A 23,033-nucleotide genomic window follows, 5' to 3' on the forward strand; every position below is an offset into this window, starting at 1 on the left:
CTTTGGCTCAGTGCTGTCCCTTCTTCCCTGGACCTGTACTCACTCCCTTCTACTCTGCTTGTGCTCTACCCTTCGTGCCACAAGTTGAATCATGCCGCCACGACCACATGACCCCTGCTGTCCGCTTCTTCTCTCCACAATCTGCTTTGCGCTGCTTTTTCATGCCACCGCAACCACCTGGCCTCTACCGTCAATTACTTTTTGTTTTCCTCAGTTTTTCCTTGACTTGTGCGAGCGGCTGTAGCGAGTGCTCTGACTTCGCTGCAGAACGACTCCCGCTACAGGATGTTTTGCTACAGATGTCAAGGCCATAGAGAGGGTGCAGAAGAGATTTACTAGAATGGTACCTGGGATGAAAGACTTCAGTCATGTGGAGAGACTGGAGATGAATGAATGAGAGGTGATCTCACTGAAACATACAAGTTCTTTCAGAGGTTGACAGGGTAGATGCAGGGAGGATGTTTCCCCTAGCTGGGGAGTCTAGAACCAGGGATCACAGTCTCAGAATAAGGGGTCGGCCATTTAGGACTGAGATGAGGAGAAATTTCTTTACTCAGGAGGGTGGTGAATCTTTGGAATTCTCTACCCCAGAGAGCTGTGGAGGCTCAGTCATTGGGTATATTCAAGACAGAGATCAGTAGATTTTTGGATATTAAGGGAATCAAGGACTATGGGTGTAGTGCAGGAAAGTGGAGTTGAAGTAGAAGATCAGCCATGATCTTATTGCTCAAGGGGCCAAATGGCCTACTCCTGCTCCTAATTCTTATGTTCATAAGGTTGTTCTCCTTAGAGCAGAGAAGGTTAAGAGGCGATTTGCTAGAGGCGTTCAAAATCATTAAGTTTTGATAGAGTAAATAAGGAGAAACTGTCGATAACCAGAGGACACAGATTTAAGATGATTGGTAAAAGAACCACAGGTGACATGAGAAAAAAATTTTTGCAGCAAGTTGTGATCTGGAATGCACTGCCTGGAAGGGCGGTAGAAGTAGATTTAATAATAACTTTCAAGAGATAACTGGATAAATACTTGAAAGGAAAAAACTTGCACTATGGGGAAAGAGCAGAGGAGTGGGACTCATTGATAGCTCTTTCAAAGAGCCGGCACAGGCACACTGAGCCAAATGGCCTCCTTCTGTGCTCTATGATACTATGATACTATGAAGAGGGTGTTCAGCAAAATTTCTCTGTGACCCACATAGCTGGTCAATACAACTGCACAATATCGACAATTCCACTTTTTAAACTTGTCAGACATCCAATCTTGGATGAGCCACAATTTCATCCCATTAAACATTGGGAAGACCAAAGCCATTGTCTTCAGCCCCTGCGATAAACTTCGTGCCCTAGTCATCGATTCCATTCCCCTCCCCAGCCACTGTGTTAGGTTGAGCTACAGTCTTCGCAACCTCAGCATCCTATTTAAAAAAAAAAAAAAAAAATGTTATTCATTGATGGGATGTGGGCGTCGCTGGCTGGCTAGGCCTGCATTTAGTGCCCATCCCTAATTGCCCTCGAGAAGATGGTGGTGAGCCGCCTTCTTGAACCGCTGCAGTCCATATGGTGTAGGTACACCCACAATGCTGTTAGGAAAGGAGTTCCAGGATTTTGGCCCAGCGACAGTGAAGGAACGGCGATACAGGTCCAAGTCAGGATGGTGTGTGGCTTGGAGGGGAACTTGTAGGTGGTGATGTTCCCATGCGTCTGCTGCCCTTGTCCTTCTAAGTGGTAGAGGTCGCGGGTTTGGAAGGTGCTGTTGAAGGAGCTTTGGCGAGTTGCTGCAGTGCATCTTGTAGATGGTACACACTGCAGCCACAGTGCGCCGGTGGTGGAGGGAGTGAATGTTCAAGGTGGTGGATGGAGTGCCAATCAAGCGGGCTGCTTTATCCTGAATGGTGTCGAGCTTCTTGAGTGTTGTTGGAGCTGCACTCATCCAGGCAAGTGGAGAGTATTCCATCACACTCCTGACTTGTGCCTTGTAGATGGTGGAAAGGCTTTGGTGAGTCAGGAGGTGAGACACTCGCCGCAGAATTCCCAGCCTCTGGCCTGCTCTTGTAGCCACAGTATTTATATGACTGGTCCAGTTCAGTTTCTGATCAATGGTAACCCCCAGGATGTTAATAGTGGGGGATTCAGTGATGGTAATGCCATTGAATGTCAAGGGGAGATGGTTAGAGTCTCGCTTGTTGGAGATGGTCATTGCCTGGCACTTGTGTGGTGCGAATGTTACTTGCCACTTGTCAGCCCAAGTCTGAATGTTGTCCAGGTCTTGCTGCATATGGACACGGACTGCGTCAGTATCTGATGAGTCTCGAGCTGAGCTTCCAACTCCATAGGCTCTCCATCACGAAGACCGCCTACTTCCACCTGGGTAACATCGCTTGCCTCTGCATCCCATCGACTGCTGAAAGCATTTGTCACCTCCAGTCTCGACTATTCCAATGCCGTCCTGGCTGGCCTCCCATTTTCCACTTCAGCTCATCCAAACTCTAATGCCGCCATCCTATCCCACACCAAGTCCTGCTCACCCATCACTCCCAGACTTAGACTGGCTCTCGGACCCCCAATTTAAAATTTTCATCCCTTCATTGCTTTGTGCCTCCCTATCTCTGTAACCTCCTCCAGCCCTACAACCCTCCCAGAACTATCTGTTCCTGCAACTCTGGCTTTGTGCATCCCCCATGCCTCGCTTTGCCCCAAAATTGGTGGCCATGCCTCCAGCCGTTTAGGATCCACACTCTGGAATTCCCTCCCTAAAACCCCTACACCCCACACTCCTCCTAAAAATCTACCTCTTAGACCAAACTTTTGGTCACTCCTCCTAATATCGCCCTCTTTAGCTTGTCATCTATTTTTGTACGATTACGCCTCTGTGAAGCACCTTGGGACTTCTTAGATTGTGAAAAACCCCAAGGAGCATTTGACCATCTCTGCCGATTCTTTTCCCTACCGCCTTTTGTAATCAGATACTCTTTTTGGAAAACAGTAAACACACTCGGAGGTCGAACTCCAAACCATCGTCAACACCTTCACCGAAGCGTACAAGAGCATGGGCCTTACACTAAACATCCATAAGACAAAGGTCCTCTACCAACCTGCCCCCGCCACACAGTGCTGCCCCCCGATTATCAAAATCCACGACGAAGCCTTGGCCAACATGGACCACTTTCCATACCTCAGGAGCCTACTGTCAACAAGGACAGATGTCGACAACGAAGTCCAACACTGCCTTCAGTGTGCCAGTGCAGCCTTCGGTCTCCTGAGGAAGAGTGTGTTTGAAGACCAGGACCTCAAACCCGGCACCAAGCTCATGATCTACAGAGCAGTAGTGATTCCCACCCTCCTATATGCCTCAGAGACATGGACCATGTACAGCAGGCACCTCAAAGCACTGGAGAGGTACCATCAACGCTGCCTCCGCAAGATCCTGCAAATCCATTGGCAGGATAAGCGCACCAACGTCAGTGTTCTCGCTCAGGCCAACATCCCCAGCATCGAGGCTTTGACCACGCTCGATCAGCTCCGATGGACAGGTCACATTGTCCTCAAGCCCAATACGAGACTCCCAAAACAAGCGCTCTACTCGGAGCTCCGACACGACGAGAGCGCCCCAGGTGGGCAGAGGAAACCCTTCAAGGACACCCTCAAAGTCACCTTGAAAAAGTGAAACATCCTCACCGACACCTGGGAATCCCTGGCCCAAGACTGTTCAAAGTGGAAGAGGAGCATCCGGGAAGGCGCTGAACACCTTGAGTCTCTTCACCAGGAGCAAGCGGAAGGCAAGCGCAAACAGCGGAAGGAGCGCACGTCAACCCAAGCACCCCACCCACCCGCCCCTTCAACCACCGTCTGCCCCACCAGTGACAGATCCCGCATTGGACTCATCAGTCACCTGAGAATTCATTTTTAGTGTGGAAGTAAGTCATCCTCGGTTCCGAGGGACTGCCTAAGAAGAAGAACTCTTTTTTGAAAGCAGTAAACATAGACAGCATTAACTGCTTTGCAGCAGTCCATTTGATATATTCCAGTTTCTGGGGCAAAAAGTTTCTTTCAATCTCAAATCTTCCTTGGCGTTTGTTAATTTTATATTTGTGCCCTTTCGTTATGCAGGGCCCTTTTTTGAAAAATATTTCCAAAATTTAGCAGCCCAAGTCCCTACTACTACTGAGGCTGGTAGCTGTAGTGTGAAGCAGTCAGCAAAAACAGTACAAGTTGCATCACACTTTGCCTACCATGCATAGAACTCACTCTCTCAGTGGCTATTTTCAATGTTGGAAGACAACAGGCTGGTACATCCACTTTCTTATATCAACACCAAAAATACTACTCAGTTTATAAAAAGTCCAATAGAACCAACGGACCATATGAGCCGCTTCTAAAACCCAACTTCACACATTTGTGCCACAAGCTCAGATGTGAGAGACTCCCTCCAACTGTCCCACACTCCGTGATTAGTGGTACCTTAGTCTGATCAGAAGCCGATTCCAAAGTTTTGCTGTCACTTCTGTGTCAATGCACACCCAAAACTTCTTCAAATAAATGTAAAAGTTGAAAGAAGGTGACTGAAGGGTGGTCTCAAAAAGTGTACAAAATTGTGAATAGTATAGATAAAGTAAATCCAGAACACAAACTGACAGAACAGGTTCAAACTAGCAAAAGGCAAATTTCGGATGGATGTCAAAAGAAGTTCTATACACAATTGATGGTGATGGTCGAAGGTTGTTTTTGTGACTGGAAGCCTGTGTCCAGTGATCCGCAGGGATCGGTGCTGGGTCCTTTGTTGTTTGTAGTGTACATTAATGATTTAGATATGAACGTAGGAGGTGTGATCAGTAAGTTCACAGATGACACGAAAATTGGTGGAGTGGTAAATAGCGAGGAGGGAAGCCTCAGGCTACAGGACGATATAGGCGGGATGGTTAGATGGGCAGAACAGTGGCAAATGGAATTTAACCCTGAAAAGTGTGAGGTGATGCATTTTGGGAGGATTAACAAGACAAGGGAATACACAATGAATGGTAGGACCCTAAGAAGGACAGAGGATCAGGTGTGCATGTACATAGATCCCTGAAGGCAGAAGGACAGGTAGATAAGGTGGTTAAAAAGGCATATGGGATACTTGCCTTCATTAGCCGAGACACAGAATATAAGAACAGGGAGGTTATGGTGGAGCTGTACAAAACGCTAGTTAGGCCACAGCTGGAATACTGTGTGCAGTTCTGGTCGCCACACTATAGAAGGGATGTGATTGCATTGGAGAGGGTGCAGAGGAGATTCACCAGGATGTTACCTGGGCTGGAGCGCTTCAGCTATGAAGAGAGATTGGAAAGGCTGGGGTTGTTTTCCTTAGAGCAGAGAAGGCTGAGGGGGGACCTGATTGAGGTGTACATAGGGCATAGATAGGGTAGATAAAAAGGAACTTTTCCCCTTAGTAGAGGAGTCAATAACCAGGGGGCATAGTTTGAAGGTAAGGGGCAGGAGGTTTAGAGGGGATGAGGAGAAACTTTTTCACCCAGAGGGTGGTTGGAATCTGGAACTCACTGCCTGAAAGGGTGGTAGAGGCAGGAACCCTCACAACATTCAAGAAGCATTTAGATGAGCACTTGAAACGCCATAGCATACAAGGCTACGGACCAAGTGCTGGAAAATGGGATTAGAATAGACAGGGCTTGATGGCCAGCGCAGACACGATGGGCCTCTTTCTGTGCTGTATGACTATGACTATTCTCAACACATAATTGTTGTGACTGATGGGCAGGGTGGTGGGGAGAAGAGAGTGAAGAGAACTGAACTTGTCTTTTCTGCATTGAGGAACTCAGGTACCAAATTGCCTTCGTTACCGATTTGTGAAACTGGCAGTATAACTGCAGTCTAATATTCCTCACCAGTGATCCATAAATTAAAATAGTTTGTTCCAACTTACAATTCAAAGCCTTTCAAAATGTATTCCTCTAGCTCTGTGACATAAATCTCTGCTTTTGTTAGCAGGGAGGGGGAAGGGGAAGAAATAGAAGGAAAAGGGTACAAGAATGTCATGGCAGCAAATCATTTCAGAAGACAATTTTCTTCCTCTGTCCACCCTGTAAATTTTTTCCCCTCTCTAATACCTTCTAGTTGGTCACATACTATAGGATGAAGAAATGTACAGGCTTACAACATTAAAATATAACTTACATTTGGGGCTTTTGTAATAGTGATGGTGAGATTCTCTGGTCTATTTTTTCGAGTGGTGACAGCCATTCCCTCCAGTTCTGCCCTTTTTTTGTCTTCTTCAATTTCCTGCAATAAACAAATACCACTTTCATTAGAAGTTAACAGGAGTCAAATCTCTGTAGCCCAAACTTAGGTTGCCCCATAGAGCCATACAGTGAAGGACCACATGCCAAACCTCAGTAAGATCACTGTACTGCTAACTAAGGGTAGAAGTTGGGATAAGTGAAAGTACACAAGCTTCAAAAGTAAACAATAGCCAGAAAGTCCAAATTGCATTTACACCTCCCTAAAACAGCGCAAGTGAATTTTAACTCAATACCAGTATCATAGTATCCCAAATAAATGTGGCAGTCCTGTCTTGAGCTGCATACTGTGCTTTTGTGTTTCAAAATATCAATTACTGCAGGTACAAAATCAGGTATCTCACACACTCTCTGAGGGGGGGGGGGGGGAGGAAGAACCAAAATAGCAGGGTAAAGCATAAGTAGTTTTTAAATCAGGAATTTCTCATTTTTTATGTAGCGTTTTAATGAACAAGGAAGAATTAATATTTCTACATCCAAGATTCAAAACCTTGCAATGAATATTACATACCTGATATCTTTTCATAAGTGCTTCATTCTTTTTCCGCAAAGCTTCTATCTTCTTATCTAGTTCTGCATCCTTTTCCTCCTTAGTCTTTAAAATTACATCCACTGCTGCATCCTAGAAAGGAAAGAGCGTAACGGATGTCAAAAGTACCTATGTTGATTAATTCACAGAGGAAAGATCCAAAAACTGGGGACATCATTGAAATATTAGGAAATGTGGTGCAAATTTCTAAAAGGAATTGGATAAATACTTAAAAAGGAAAAGTTCGCAGGGCTATGGGGAAAGAGGAGAGAGAAAAATTGGCTAGCTCTTTCAAAGAGCCGGCACAGGCACGATGGGCCGAATGACCTCTTTCTGTGTTGCATCATTCTATGATTCTAAATTAGCAACTTAGACACAACTATTTGACAGATATTAATAAACATATGACGATAACAGGAGAGGACATGGAGCTAAATTAAATTAAACAAACTAGTAGATCTCTCATGGTGTTGCTTATGGTAAAAGAGGATACAGTAGAGCTTGTGGCTGCAATCTACAGGAAACTTTGTGTTATCCGGAGGCTAAATGTCTGGCAAGCTCAAGCCACCGGCAAAAATCAGGAGCCATTTTGTTAGGTTTTTTTCCTTCTCGTGGCTTTTTTTTCTCCAACAGTCAGGCTCTGCAAAGTCTCTGTAGCTTAGCAACAGCTTCAGAGAGACGCTCCCAAGGTACGGGCCGACTGTTTAGAAGCTGTTGCTAAGCAACAGTGTTTGTTGTCAGATACGGAGATGAAAAGCTCCGTATGCTTCAACATTAGCGCTGGAGTGTCCGGCAGTTTTGAGGGAACGGCAACAGCTCGGTCCCGTCGGAGCCGGATAGCACAAAGTTTCCTGTATAACTACAGTCACCAGAACCTGTATAGATAAGGAATTAAATGGCATTTTCAATGGTAAATATTTTAACATAAAAAACTTGATCAAAAATCGTGGCAGTAGGAAGTTCTGTTTCCAGCATGCATAAAGAGGAATATTAACATTATAAATAGATGAGTTCATAAAACAAGTGGGTATGGTTGTGGAGACAGAGGGGATTGAAGAATTCAGGTCAAGGCAGGAAGGTGGGGTTTAGATCAACCAACTGCTTTTAAAATTTCCTATACTTCTACCTAGCAAAATAGTAACTTCCATTGATAGCCAGAGTTGGAGCATGGACAGCTATCGGCAGCAAAGTGCAGACTATAGATATTCCTGCCATTTTTCAATTGAAAGTACATTCTGATAGACTATAACTATCAGGAAAGGTTGGGGCTTTTCTACGAGAAAAGAGAAGGCTGAAATTATTCTAAAATTATGAAGGGCTTCAAACGGGTAGACGTAGAGAATTTTCCACTTGTGGGAAGTTCAAAATAAGGGGTCCTAAATACAAGAGAGTCACTAATAAATCCAGTAAGGATTTCAGGAGAAATTTCTTTACCCAGAGAGTGGTTAGAATGTGGAACTCACTACCACATGGAGTGGTTGAGGTGAACAGCATAGATGCATTTAAGGGGAAGCTAGATAAACACGAGGGAGAAAGGAATAGAATGATATGCTGATAGGGCGAGATGAACTAGGGCGGGAGGAGGTTCATGTGGAGCATAAACACAGCACAGACCATTTGGGCCGAATATCCCGGTTCTGTGCTGTAAATGCTATGTAATGTTAAATGAACATTCACTGGTAGAAAGTTCCATTCAAACTAATCCAGGAAGTGTTACTTTCCAACTCAAGTAAGTTTTCAGTGGTCAAAATATAAAGTAGGAGTTCTTAATGCAAACTAGAAAGCAACCTAAAAATATTTTCCATTGGTACTTGCAATTGTTGAATGGCAGTCAAGTGCCACTATGTCAGCCGAGGCAATATGTGAAATGTTAGCAGTTGCGTCTGAGGGCCCTGTATTTATCTATCATTAGCTTTTACACTGCCAAGCACCAACTTGTATCACCATGTCCTCAGATTTTGATACAAAAAATGCTTGCATATTTTGATTTTTGGTATTCAAAGCAGAAGTATCCAACTGTGCTTCACAGTATAAGTGAAACTCTCCGCAAATCTTTGAAGGTTTCAGCAATTTGAAAGCAAATGAGGATCTATCTCTGAAGTTGAAAGTATACTGTTCTTGGTGGGATCAAGGAAATATTTTTAATATAACTTGGACTTGCACACAATTTGATGACTATATTAATAAAGATTCAGAGGCACCTCCAGAACAAAGTGCAGATAATTCTTCGGGTTTTCCAAAGGCCTTGCTTCCTCCTGAACTATGAAAATGTTACCGGGAATCAAAGCAGGATGTGAGATTTATAGATCCCTGCTTTCAGAAAATTCTGGCAGGAATATCCTTGTCAACAGATTAATTTATCACACTCTATTGCAATACAAGGCCACCACCAAGTTTGATGGGCATGTTGGCCATAGAGACCTTTATGCACAACTGAGTTTGAATGGGGAGGGGAGAGGGCAAGACCATGTGAACCAGCTTGAAATCATCTTTCAAAGATGTCTCAGGTGATTTTCTCCTATTGCACAGATATTGTAGTTGCTTGCATTTGGAGATCAAAAGGAGGCAGAATTAAATATTTCACATGGAGTGACTATCGGTGCCATTTCCTGTTTTCACCCCAAAATGGAAAATTTCATCAACGTTGCTTTCAATTTCCACCCTTCCCTCGCCTTCACACGGTCCATTTCCGACTCTTCTCTTTCCTTCCTCGACTTCCGTCTCCATTTCTGAGGATAGGCTATCCACCAATATTCACTAAGCCCACTGACACCCACAGCTACCTTGACTGCACTTCCTCCCACCCCGCTTCCTGTAAGGACTCTATGCCATTCTCCCAGTTTTTCCATCTGTTGCAGCGATGCCACTTTCCATACTAGTGCTTCCGATATGTCTTCCCGTTTCCTCAACTGAGGATTCCCCTTCACCGTGGTTGACAGGGCCCTCGGCCGTGTCCGTTCCATTTCCCGCACCTCTGCTCTCACTCCTGCCCCTTCCCCTCCCAGAACCACAATAGGGTTCCCTCTTGTCCTCACCTTCCACCCCACCAGCCTCCACATTCAATGGATCATCCGCCACCATTTCTGCCACCTCCAGCATGAATCCACCACCAAACACAGCTTCCCCTCCCCTCTCAGTATTCAGAAGGGACCGCTCCCTCCGCAACATCCTGGTCCACTCCTCCATCACCCCCACCTCCCACTCCCCTTCCCACGCAAGCATAGAGATGCAACATCTGCCCTTTTATCTCCTCCCTTCCCATTGTCCAGGGCCCCAAACACTCCTTCAAGGTGAAACAGTGATTTACTTGTAATTCTTTCAATTTACAGGAAACTCTTTGGTATCCGGCACCGATGGGATCGGATTGTCGGTTGATCAAAAATTCCGGATGACGGAGAGGGTTATCTACCGAGGCTATTTTTAACAAAGAAAAATAATAAAATCAAGAAATGTGCAGTATACAGTAATTGGGTACTCTCCTACAGAATGTTGTGTTAAATGGATGGTGGAAGATGCTTGATTAAGTACAGTACTGCCAGTTGAGGGTAATGCAATGCAGTGACTACCAGCAGCATGGGAGACACACAGTACCCCTGTAAAATGGCAGATCAGAAGAGACTACCGGCAGCGCGGGAGAGTCAGACTCCTGTTACAGGGGTATTGAGGTGTTCCGACTTCCGACAGCGCCAAGAAGTGGCAGTTTGGAGAACTACCCCCACTGACTAACTCGGGCACCGCGGGAGACTCGGACTCGGCAACATTGCCGGTTATTGAGGTGTTGTTTTCGGAGTGAGAATTTTGCCGGTTAATAGAGAATTCCGGATATTTAGGTGCCGTTTAAACGAGAGTTTCCTGTAGTATACTGTATTCGCTGCTCACGATGCAGTCTCCAGTACATTGGGGAGACCAAACGCAGATTAGGTCACCACTTTTCAGAACACCTCCGTTCAGTACGCAAGCATGACCCCCAAGCTTCCGGTCGCCTGTCATTTTAATTCTCCGCCCCATTCACTCTGACCTCTCTGTCTTCAGCATCCTAGTGTTCCATTGAAGCTCAACATAAGCTCGAGGAACAGCGCCTCATCTTTCTATTAGGCACTTCATAGCTTTCCAGACTCAACATTGAGCTCAACAATTTCAGATCATAACCTCTGCCCTCATTTCTTCGGATAGCAGCTGTTGATGATTCTGATATTCCCATCTACACCTCCTCTAAACCCACCTTTTGTTTCATTTCCTGTCCCATTACCACCCCCTTTTGCCTTGCACCATTCATCCCTTTTGTCTTTTAATCTCTCCAACCTTCCACCCTATATCATAGACTTTCCCTTTTGTTCTTTCCACCCCTTCCCCCTTTCCTTGCTTAAAATCTGTTATACAGGAAACTTTGGTTTATCCGGAGGTTGTATGTCCGGAATACTCGATCTAATGGGAAAAATCAGGAGCCGTTTTCTGTAAGTTTTTTTAGATCTCGTTCTTTTTTTTTCCCCAGTCAGACACTGCAAGGTCTGTAGCTATAGCAACAGCTTCAGCTAGAGATGCTTGCAGCTGCAGCCGACTCTTTAGAAGCTGTTGCTAAGCAACAGAGTTTGTTGTCAGATACGGAGATGAAAACCTCCGTATGCTTCAACATTAATTTTGTATGTCTGGCAGTTTTGATAGATCGGCAACACGCCGGTCCCATCGGTGCCAAATATCACAAAGTTCCCTGTACCTCTAACTTTCCAGTTTTGATGAAAGGTTATTGGCCTGAAACTCTGTTAACTGTTTCTCTCTCCACAGATGCTGCCAGACCTGCTAAGTATTTCCAGCATTTTCTGTTTTTATTTCAGATTTTCAGCATCTGCAGTATTTTGCTTTTGTATTTCACAGGGAAGTTTGCTCACTCTTCTGACCGAAACTAAAGCAAACACCATATAGTGAGTCAAAACAGACATTTGGGGGATTAAATTGCTAAAGACCCAAAAACGGGAGTGTGATCGCAGTGATTAACCCACACCCATTCATTGCGTTGCAGGCAGAACGTTAAACTCGTGCTGCTTGCTTGTTTCCTTGATTGCTACGTGCAGCCGGCGCATGCATCAGCGGGGGGTCCAATATCGCGAGTGGCTAGCGCTACTTAAAGGTAGTCTGTACCTCTTAAATGGCAGGTGCATTGCGGTTGCAGGAAGTGGTGTCAGGAAGTTAATCACTGAGATTTTTTCAAGATGGCTCAACCTGTGAGAGAGCGTGCACCAAGGTTTTCTAACATTGCACTGGAGGCCTTGGTGCAAGATATGGAGGGAAAGAGGCATCCTCAGGGGGGGCGGGGGGCCCTCCAGACATATGCTCAGGAGGTAGTGGGAACAAGTAGTGGCAGACGTCAATGCCAGGAGTGTAGCCCCAAGAACATGAATGCAGTGCAAGAAGAAGTTTTACGATCTAACATGAGTTGTCTGGGTAAGTGAGTTCAAGTTTCAAATGGTATATCCTACCAATTGCACCACGAGCCTCATTCACTGCTCAATTCACAACCCCCATCACCTACCTACCATCTCTATCAATCAGTACTCAATCCTTCAATTCATATGCATTACCTCACTCTCGCACACTAAGCACAAGCTTTGCACTCACAGCTTGTACACACCGACAGCTATTCAACCGTGACAGCCACATCACCCAAACATATTGCAGGACACGGACACACTTCCTTACATGGTGACACACCGGGCACAAGTACGCAGGAACCAGAGCGGGGGGGAAAGGATAATGCAGGTGCCAGCTCACCAAGGGCGAGGTCACACACTAGTTCAGCTGCAGAGGACTTAGATGTTGACCTTGATAGCCCAGGCTACAGCAGAAGGCTGATGGGTGTACAGAACCAAATGCGTGGTGCACTGGAAAACCTGTGCATAATGTCAAGGAACATGGAGGAGCTCAGCTCTAATTTGGTACAGGGCTTTGTGCAGAGCTTGGAGTTCATCCTTTTCAACATGGAACAGGTGGCCACCTCCATTAGCACACCTCTGGAGCCCACCTCCATTAGCACACCTCTGGAGCCCGGAGCCCACCATGATGCAGCATCTGATGGCCGATATCACAGCTTCCACTGCAGCACAAACTGCTTCCATCAAAGGTCTGAGTGCTTCCTTGCAACCTCAGACTGCTGTCATCGTAGCTCTGGATATCACTTTTCAAAGGTGCTTCCAGGGCGCCACAGCAGTCCATCAATCTCATAGAGTCATACAGCACGGATAGAGGCCCTTCGGCCCATCGTGTCCGCGCTGGCCATCACGCCCTGTCTAATCTAATCCCATATTCCAGCATTTGGTCCGTAGCCTTGTATGCTATGGCATTTCAAGTGCTCATCCAAATGCTTCTTGAATGTTGAGGGTTCCAGCCTTCACAACCCTTTCAGGCAGTGAGTTCCAGACTCCAACCACCCTCTGGGTGAAAAAGTTCTTTCTCAAATCCCCTCTAAACCTCCTGCCCTTTACCTTGAATCTATGCCCCCTAGTTATTGACCCTTCTACTAAGGGAAAAAGCTCCTTAGTATCCATCCTATCTATGCCCCTCATAATTTTGTACACCTCAATCATGTCCCCCCTCAGCCTCCTCTGCTCCAAGGAAAACAAACCCAATCTGCCCAGTCTCTCTTCATAGCTGAAGCGTTCCAGCCCTGGTAGCATCCTGGTGAATCTCCTCTGCACCCTCTCCAAAGCTATCACATCCTTCCTATAGTGTGGCGACCAGAACTGCACACAGTATTCCAGCTGTGGCCTAACCAGTGTTTTATACAGCTCCATCATAACCTCCTTGCTCTTATATTCTATGCCTCGGCTAATGAAGGCAAGTATCCCATATGCCTTTTTTACCACCTTATCCACCTGTTCCGCCGCCTTCAGGGATCTGTGTACTTGCACACCCAGATCCCTCTGACCCTCCATCTTGCCTAGGGTCTTACCATTCATTGTGTATTCCCTTGCCTTGTTAGTCCCCCCAAAGTGCATCACCTCGCACTTTTCCGGGTTAAATTCCATTTGCCACTGTTCCGCCCATCTGACCAACCCATCGATATCGTCCTGCAGACTGAGACTACCCTCCTCGCTATTTACCACCCTACCAATTTTTGTATCATCCGCGAACTTACTGATCATACCTTTTACATTCATATCCAAGTCATTAATATAGACCACAAACAGCAAGGGACCCAGCACCGATCCCTGTGGTACCCCACTGGCCACAGGCTTCCAGTCACAAAAACAACCTTCGACCATCACCCTCTGCCTTCTGCCACTAAGCCAGTTTTTTATCCAACGTGCCAAGGCACCCTGGATTCCATGGGCTCTTACCTTCTTGACCAGTCTCCTGTGCGGGACTTTATCAAAGGCCTTACTGAAATCCATGTATACCACATCCACTGCGTTGCCCTCATCCACACACCTAGTCACTGAGGAAATCTACATGATATAAGGGGTTAATTTCAAGTGCTTGCTGGGTAAAAGTTTTCAGACTTGACACTGGGCAAGTGTCGATGTGTAACTAGAGCTATTGTAAGTACTCGGACTGCAGCCAGGAACAGATGTCTGCCCACCTAATGAGAATGTAGAAGTGAAATAATGAGTTTCTTTGATGTACCAATGACCTGATAACTTGTGACCGAAAGCAAAGCTAGCCTCCCTATATATATGATTAAAGAGGACCTCCGGTTACACGATTCATGCCCTGTTATAGATTAACGGTTGACTTATGTGTCCAGGATCCTTCTGTCAATATGTTATTTCTACCTGATGATTAATCTAAAATGTATCCTGATAGAGGAACAAAGGAATGTCAATCAAACTTGTTTGTTACACTGTATAAATATGGAACGCTTACGCTGTATCATTGGAATAGTAGCCTCACCCCTTGAGTGGAGGTGCTGATTCCCCTTGCAAGTGAAGTAAAATAAAAGGCCTGTCCGTCTGACGAATCCAAGTGTGTATTGAGTCATTACCCAGAGCTAAGAAGTAAGGCACTTCTACAATTTGGAGGTTCCACCGAGATGGCTTGCTGTACCAATTGGTGAGTTAACAGACGCCGAGTACGGTGCTAGGTTGGGAAAATCCCATCGGCCGAAGGTGGTGTTTTGTCACATTTTTGGGACTTTCCCTGCCAGAAGCATAGCTGCGCATAGTCTGTTTATTCCATTGGACAGTACTGCCATCGGGTAATTGACTCACAAGGTTCGGAGGTTAAACTGCCGTTGTGACTGCTTCCCTTTCAGAAACGGAACAGAGGACCAGCCATGAGGCGCTGACGCCCCGCGAACAGGATCGTGCAGAAAAGGACTGTATAAAGGTACCAGAGAGAGAAGGTTAAGTCAGGAATTTGATTAACTAAGGAGCTAGCGATTTATTGGAAATTGAACTAGCAAGGTTCCAGCTTGCTGAGAGAGAAGGTTAAGTCAGGAATTTGATTAACTAAGCAGCTAGCGATTTACTGGAAATTGAACTAGCAAGGTTCCAGCTTGAAGTTAGCTGGGACAAATTGAAGGCCCTTTTTGCTAAAAATTTGGCTAAAGGGAGTAGGGTAGAAGGAGAGAAGAGCTTGAAGTTAGCTGGGACAAATTGAAGGCCCTTTTTGCTAAAGATTTGGCTAAAGGGAGTAGGGTAGAAGGAGAGAAGAGCTTGAAGTTAGCTGGGACAAATTGAAGGCCCTTTTTGCTAAAGATTTGGCTAAAGGGAATAGGGTAAAAAAAAGAGAGGAGTGGGCGGTTGTCTGAAACACAGTGTCAATGTTTAATGTTTATGAGAGTGAGTATTTAACTACTTGTTATTATCAATCAACTTTGCAGCTTTGTCCAGTAAGGCTGCATAGGTTGGGGATTTAGTAACACTTTGGTTGTTGTTTAACAAGTGTATTGTTTATTGTTTATTGTTATATGTATTAATGTTTAGTCATGTCTGATCTGTAGAGGCGTCCCACGCAGATCATAGAGTGTTACGGAATTGTTGTATGTTTTAACTAAAATATTTAAGCTGAAAAAAAAACTGCAGAAGGGGTTGGAAAAGACCCAAGCCGGGGAAGTGAGTCCCGCGGCGGAATGTATGGTTGAAAAAATAGTGATGTCTTTTACATGATCCACTAAGCTATTGTGGATTCAGTATTTTCCCCAGTTAGAAATACCTTCCACGAGGGTTGAGAACCCGCGAGTTTTATACGTATGTATAGTTTATTAATCTGATCTGTAGGGGCGTACAACGCAGATCATGGATTGTCACGGGAGTTTAGATTGTTTTAAGTGAACCATTTAAGCTGCTAAAATGGGTGCTAGCACCAGTAAGCCACCCGAGAAAGGCACGCCAGCAGCCTTTATGTTAAAGAACTGGTCAATCATCCATTGATCACCTACCAAATTGGTCCAAATGGACTGTAAATAAGACTAGACCCTTTCCCTCAGATAGTCATTTAACATAGAAAGAATTACTTGCCTCGAGGAATGTTTAACGGACAAGAGAGAAATAGAGAACAGCCAGATAAAAAGACTGCCTCTATGTTTGTTGAGTCAGAAAAAAAAAATTAATTACCCCGAAGAAACACCTTTCTCCTCTATTATGGTAGGATAACAAGGTAACTATAGAAGGATGAATAGAGGGGAATATAGAGGAAGACGTGGTAGAGTAAGAGGGTATGAACGATCTGGTAATTGTTACAATTGCGGACAACCCGGACATTGGGCAAACCAATGCCCTGCGAAAAATCGTCAGAACCAAACCTCCAATAATGGACCTCCGTTAGAGAATAAAGGTCCTAATTTCACTGTCCATAACCCTTTTTTGGACCAGTCAGGAGGTTACCCTACAAACGGACAGGGATTTAGGAGAAATAGAGATCAGAATTACTGACTGACACCAGCAGCCCCAGGCGCCACAGACCACCAAATGCCCGTTGTTTCTTTAAATTCACGCAGCAAACCTGAAATTAAAATGCAAATAGCTGGGAGACCTATGTCATTTTAGTAGATACAGGAGCAACCTTTTCGGTGTTAGGGAAAGGATATTCTGAAGGAATGCCTATTAATGGGAAAAAGACCCCGATAGCTGGATTGGCTGGAATACTACAATGCTTGAATCAATCGACTCCCCCCACAGTAAAAGTAGAAGAATTTGAGGAAGAACACTCCTTTCTGTTATCAGGAGATGTCTCTATGAATTTATGTGGAAGAGACTTGCTGTGCAAAATGAATGCTACAATCATTTGCTCCCCATCAGGAGTAACGGTAGAAATCCAAGTAGATAAGGCATATGCGTACCCAGTAACAGAAATAAAACACCCTGTTCTTTACGCATGGGAAATTGCCGACCCAAGTTTGAGTCCCAAACTCGTCAGTCTGTTAGGAGCGTGGGGACAAGCTCCATAAAACAATACCAGGAATCCCTGAAACTAGGCAAATGGCATTCAAAATTACACTGCACGGCCTGCTATGACAAAACAGGACAAGATTTAAAATACCTCCTAACTATTAGACTGCACAGCCCTATAAAGTTACAATTAATCCAGCTGCACCATTACCCAAAAGGTCACAGTATCCATTGTCAGAGAAAGCAGAAAAAGGAATTGAGCCAGTGATGGAATCATTGTTAAAACAGGGAGTTAACGCCGGATAGAATAAAGGTTGTTTGCAACACATCGTTGCCAAAAACTAAAAGAGAAATGAAGCATTTTCTAGGAATGACTGGCTATTGTAGACAATGAATACATGAGCATGACAAATTTGGAAAATTCGCGGTTACCTGACTTCCTCGGGAACCCAGATTAAAAATGCACAAGAAGTGAAAAATCTTTTACTAGCTATTCAGAGACGTAAACAGATTGCAATTATTAAGTGCCAAGCGCACACGGGGCATTTGGACAAGGTTGCGCTTGGAAACGCTGCTGCAGATAGCGCTGCTAAGTCAGTAGCTATATCAAGTACTGAACGACAAGTTTCAGCCTTCCCTGTTAGGGAAAAGCCAGAGATACCGCAGCCCCCGTCCTTAGATGATGTGCTGACCCATCAAGATAGGGCCAGTTCTGATGAAGTAAAGGAATGGGTTGTTAATCATTGTTTTAAAAACACTGACGGCTTATGGGTTCATCATGACGGCCGCATGGTGGCACCCAAATCATTACTATCACCAATTGCCCGATGTGTTCATAAATTCACCCATGCGGGCAAAGGGGGGATGGCGGACTATATCCTTAAGACCTGGTATGCACCAGGAATCTCAAAATTGGCAAAACAAATTTGTGAAAATTGTATTATCTGCCAGAACATGAATGCAAAAAAAAAAATAAAGAAGGTACAGCCCGCATCCCATCCAAACCCCATGGGTCCTTTTGTACACTTGCAAATGGATTTTATTGAACTACCTGTATGTATGAGCTTTAAATATGTATTAGTTATTATTGATATGTTTTCAAGATGGATTGAAGCTTTTCCTTGCAGAAAGAATGACGCTACCACTGTTGCTAAATGTTTATTGAAGGACATTGTACCTCGCTTTGGGATACCAGCAAAACTGTCAAGTGACAATGGGTCCCATTTTACGGGAACAGTGATTAAGGAACTATGCAAAGCCTTACAGATTAGCCAGCACCTCCATTGCAGTTATCATCCACAGTCGGCTGGACTAGTGGAAAGATATAACGGGATGCTGAAAAACAAGCTTGCAAAACTGTGTAAAGAAACTGGACTTAAATGGATTGATTTGTTACCCATAGCTTTAATGACAATGCGGTCTGCTACCAACAGAACTACAGGATTGTCGCCTCACGAGATCGTCATGGGAAGACCACAAAGATTGCCTTTTTCGGCACCTTTAACAGCTAAACAAATGGACATTCATAAAATGGAGGAAGATATGTTGAGTTATTGCATTGCACTAACCAAATGCATTTCTAGTTTCCATCAACAGGTGAAGGAAGCCCAGGTCGATCCCACTGAAGGAAAGTGCCATACTTTCGAGCCAGGAGATAACGTCTACATAAAAATCTTCAAGCGAAAGAATAGCCTTCAACCCAGATTTGAGGGACCCTTCCAAGTACTCCTGACCACAAACACCGCTGTAAAAGTAAAGGAGCGACCAACATGGATACACGCGTCCCATTGTAAGAAGGCATCAGTCGAAGATAATACACTGCCAAGATGAACTGGATTTGGACTTTAACAAGACTGTTCCCTTTGTTAACGATAATTGAAACTGCCATATTGATTTACCCAGATCCCCTGAAGGGCAAACCATGCATAGAAGAATGTGTACTTTTAAACAGTGATTTCTTTTATATTATATGCTATAACGAGACTATGAAGGTTCAGCTTCAGGATCACACTATGCAGGTACCCCCGTATCAACCCCTGAGTCTTAGGATTAGGCAGGATAGGATAGTAGAAGAAGATAGATGGAGTAAGTGCAAATGTAACTACACTTTGACTAAAACTACTACTAAACCACCGGGCGCAGTCAAATGGCCCTATTGGGGACGGTGGAACCTGTCCACAGTACAAAATTTGACGAGTAAAAAAAAAATCTGGAAAGGAGAACAAGGAATAGGAATGATGCACCAGATATGGAACAAATTTGAAGCCTATAATAACACCTATTTCATCTGTGGGCATAGAGCATACCCCTGGTTACCACAAAATTGGACTGGGTCATGTTATTTGGGATATGTAGTGCCTTATATACATCACATTTCATCTTTGGATAGCCACCCTGGGACACGAGCAAAACGAGCCATTACAGAAACTGAAAGGTTCTTTGCTATAGCATTTCCCTGGTATGGAACAGGGAAGATAGCAAGAGAATCTATAAACATGGCAGCAGTGTTGGAACAAATAGCCAATGATACTGCAGATGCTCTTAGTGATGTAAACACAGAAATGGTGGCTTTGCGCACTGTTGCCTTACAAAACCGCATGGCTCTGGACTATTTGTTGGCAAAAGAAGGGGGCACATGTGCAATCATAAAAACCGAATGTTGCACTTATATCCCAGATAGCTCAGAAAATATCACCAATCTGGTAAACCACATAAAGAAGGCTGTAGAGAAACTACGTCAACCTGAACCATGGTCCATGTGGGATTGGATTTCAGGATGGGGAGGAGCATTGGGAAAGCAAATTTTGGAAGCTTTTATCGCAATTGTGATGATAATTTTAATTAGTTTATTGATTGGTTGTTTAAAATTAGTGTACAAAAGTCCTTTCCTTATTAGCGTCAACTCCCCCAGTACCAATGATGTCTGAATATGAGGATATTAAGGGTGAGACCTTTGATGTAGAGTTTTTTAAACTTAGCGAAATAGATTGTCCTTAGAAAGGACAAAAGGGGGGAATGAGGAAATCTACATGATATAAGGGGTTAATTTCAAGTGCTTGCTGGGTAAAAGTTTTCAGACTTGACACTGGGCAAGTGTCGATGTGTAACTAGAGCTATTGTAAGTACTCGGACTGCAGCCAGGAACAGATGTCTGCCCACCTAATGAGAATGTAGAAGTGAAATAATGAGTTTCTTTGATGTACCAATGACCTGATAACTTGTGACCGAAAGCAAAGCTAGCCTCCCTATATATATGATTAAAGAGGACCTCCGGTTACACGATTCATGCCCTGTTATAGATTAACGGTTGACTTATGTGTCCAGGATCCTTCTGTCAATATGTTATTTCTACCTGATGATTAATCTAAAATGTATCCTGATAGAGGAACAAAGGAATGTCAATCAAACTTGTTTGTTACACTGTATAAATATGGAACGCTTACGCTGTATCATTGGAATAGTAGCCTCACCCCTTGAGTGGAGGTGCTGATTCCCCTTGCAAGTGAAGTAAAATAAAAGGCCTGTCCGTCTGACGAATCCAAGTGTGTATTGAGTCATTACCCAGAGCTAAGAAGTAAGGCACTTCTACATCACCCCCTCAAAAAATTCAATCAAATTAGTCAGACATGATCTTCCCTTGACAAAGCCATGTTGACTATCCCTGATTAATCCCTGCCTCTCCAAGTGGAGACTGATTTTGTCCCTCAGAATTTTTTCCAATAATTTTCCCACCACTGATGTTAGGCTCACTGGCTAGTTCCCCGGTTTTTCCCTACTCCCCTTCTTGAATAATGGAACTACATTAGCGGTTCTCCAGTCCTCTGGCACATCCCCTGTGGCCAGAGAGGTTCTGAATATGTGTGTTAGAGCCCCCGCAATCTCTTCCTTTGCCTCACACAGCAGCCTGGGATACATTTCGTCCGGGCCTGGGGATTTATCCATTTTTAGGCCTGCTAAAACCGCCAATACCTCCTCCCTCTCGATGTTAATGTGTTCGAGCATATCACAGTCCCCCCGCCCTATTTCTATGTCTACATCGTCCCTCTCCATAGTGAAAACAGATGCAAAAAATTCATTTAGAACCCCTCCTACATCTTCCGGCTCCACACACAGATTGCCACTTTTGTCCCTAATGGGCCCTATTTTTTCCCTAGTTATCCTCTTACCCTTAATATACTTATAAAACATCTTTGGATTTTCCTTTATTTTGCTCGCCAGTGTTATTTCATGGCCCCTCCTTGATCTCCTAATTTCTTTTTTAAGTATCCCCCTGCACTTTTTGTACTCCTCTAGGGCTTCCTCCGTCTTTAGCCTTTTGTATCTGCCAAAAGCCCTCCTTTTTTTTCTAATCCATTCTCGTATATCCCCTGACATCCAAGGTTCCCTGTGGTTTTTGGAACCACCCTTGACCTTTACGGGAACATGTTGCCATTGTATGATCTCAATCTCTCTTCTGAAAGCCTCCCATTGCTCCGATGCGGATTTTCCTACAAGTAGCTGATCCCAGTCCATTTTGGCCAGATCCTGCCTTATCCTATTAAAATCGGCCTTCCCCCAATTTAGAACCTTTATTTCCGGCCCATCCCTGTCCTTTTCCATGACCACCTTAAATCTCACCATATTATGGTCACTGTCACCAAAGTGCTCACCTACTAGCACTTCTTCCACTTGGCCGGCCACATTCCCTAGAATTAGGTCCAGTACCGCCCCCTCTCTTGTAGGACCTTCTACATGCTGGCTCAAAAAGCTCTCCTGGATGCACTTTAAGAATTCTACACCCTCTGTGCCTTTCACACTCTGACTATCCCAGTTAATATTGGGGAAGTTGAAATCCCCCATTATTATTACCCTATTATTTGCACATTTCTCTGAGATTTGCCTACATATCTGTTCCTCTATCTCCCCCTGACTGTTTGGAGGCCTATAGTACACTCCCAGCAAAGTGCTTGCCCCTTCTTGTTTTTAAGCTCCACCCATATGGCCTCATTAGAGGAACCTGCTAATATGTCATCCCTCCTTACTGCAGTAATTGACTCCTTAATTAATATTGCTACCCCCCCCCCTCTGTCTCGCCTGAAGATTCTGTACCCCGGAATATTGAGCTGCCAGTCTTGCCCCTCCCTCAACCATGTCTCCGTGATAGCAACAATATCATACTCCCATGTGTTTATCAACACCTTCAGTTCATCCACCTTATTTGCAAGACTCCTTGCATTAAAATAGATGCCATCCAGCCTTGCCCTTGTATATTTGCCCTGTCTACCAAGCTGACTTGTTTTTTTCTCTATAATTGGCAGCACATCACCCCCTATTTCAGCTCCTCTCTGTATCCCATCCCCCTGCCAAGTTAGTTTAAACCCCCCCCAACAGTGCTAGCAAACCTCCCCGCAAGGATATTTGTCCCGCTCTGGTTCAGGTGCAACCCGTCCGACTTGTACAAGTCCCACCTTCCCCAGAAGCAGGCCCAGTGATCCAGGAAAGTAAAACCCTCCCCCCTACACCAACTCTTTAGCCACGCATTCATCTGCTCTATCCTCCTATTCCTATACTCACTAGCACGTGGCACTGGGAGTAATCCAGAGATTACAACCTTTGAGGTCCTGCTCTTTAATCGGTTACCTAGCTCCCTAAATTCTTGATGCAGGACCTCATCCCCCTTCCTACCCATGTCGTTGGTCCCAATGTGGACCACGACCTCTGCCTGCTCACCCTCCCCCTTAAGAATGCCCTGTAGCCGCACAGTGACATCCATGACCCTGGCCCCAGGGAGGCAACAAACCATCCTGGAGTCACGTTTGCGGCCACAGAAACGCCTATCTGTTCCCCTTACGATAGAATCCCCTACCACTATTGCTCTCCCACTCTTTTTCCTCCCTTTCTGAGCAGCAG

The 23,033-nt window shown here is 44.7% G+C and overlaps 1 protein-coding gene across 14 annotated transcripts in view; it reads right to left on the reverse strand.

Annotated features, from left to right (window-relative positions):
• The window catches only part of LOC147109680 (uncharacterized), a 396,101-nt gene that overhangs the window by 300,589 nt on the left and 72,479 nt on the right, over positions 1 to 23,033 (reverse strand). For all 14 annotated transcript variants that reach the window (XM_086003764.1, XM_086003766.1, XM_086003775.1 and 11 more), the window contains 2 exons: positions 6,805 to 6,915; positions 6,172 to 6,276 (listed from right to left, as the gene is read on the reverse strand). In XM_086003764.1, the coding sequence (XP_085859890.1) occupies positions 6,172 to 6,276; positions 6,805 to 6,915 (216 nt within the window). The remainder of the gene's footprint in view (positions 1 to 6,171; positions 6,277 to 6,804; positions 6,916 to 23,033) is intronic.

Source organism: Somniosus microcephalus, chromosome 12 (genome assembly GCF_052327205.1).
Source record: "Somniosus microcephalus isolate GS21.2 chromosome 12, FLI_Smic_1.0, whole genome shotgun sequence".
NCBI lineage: Eukaryota > Metazoa > Chordata > Chondrichthyes > Squaliformes > Somniosidae > Somniosus > Somniosus microcephalus.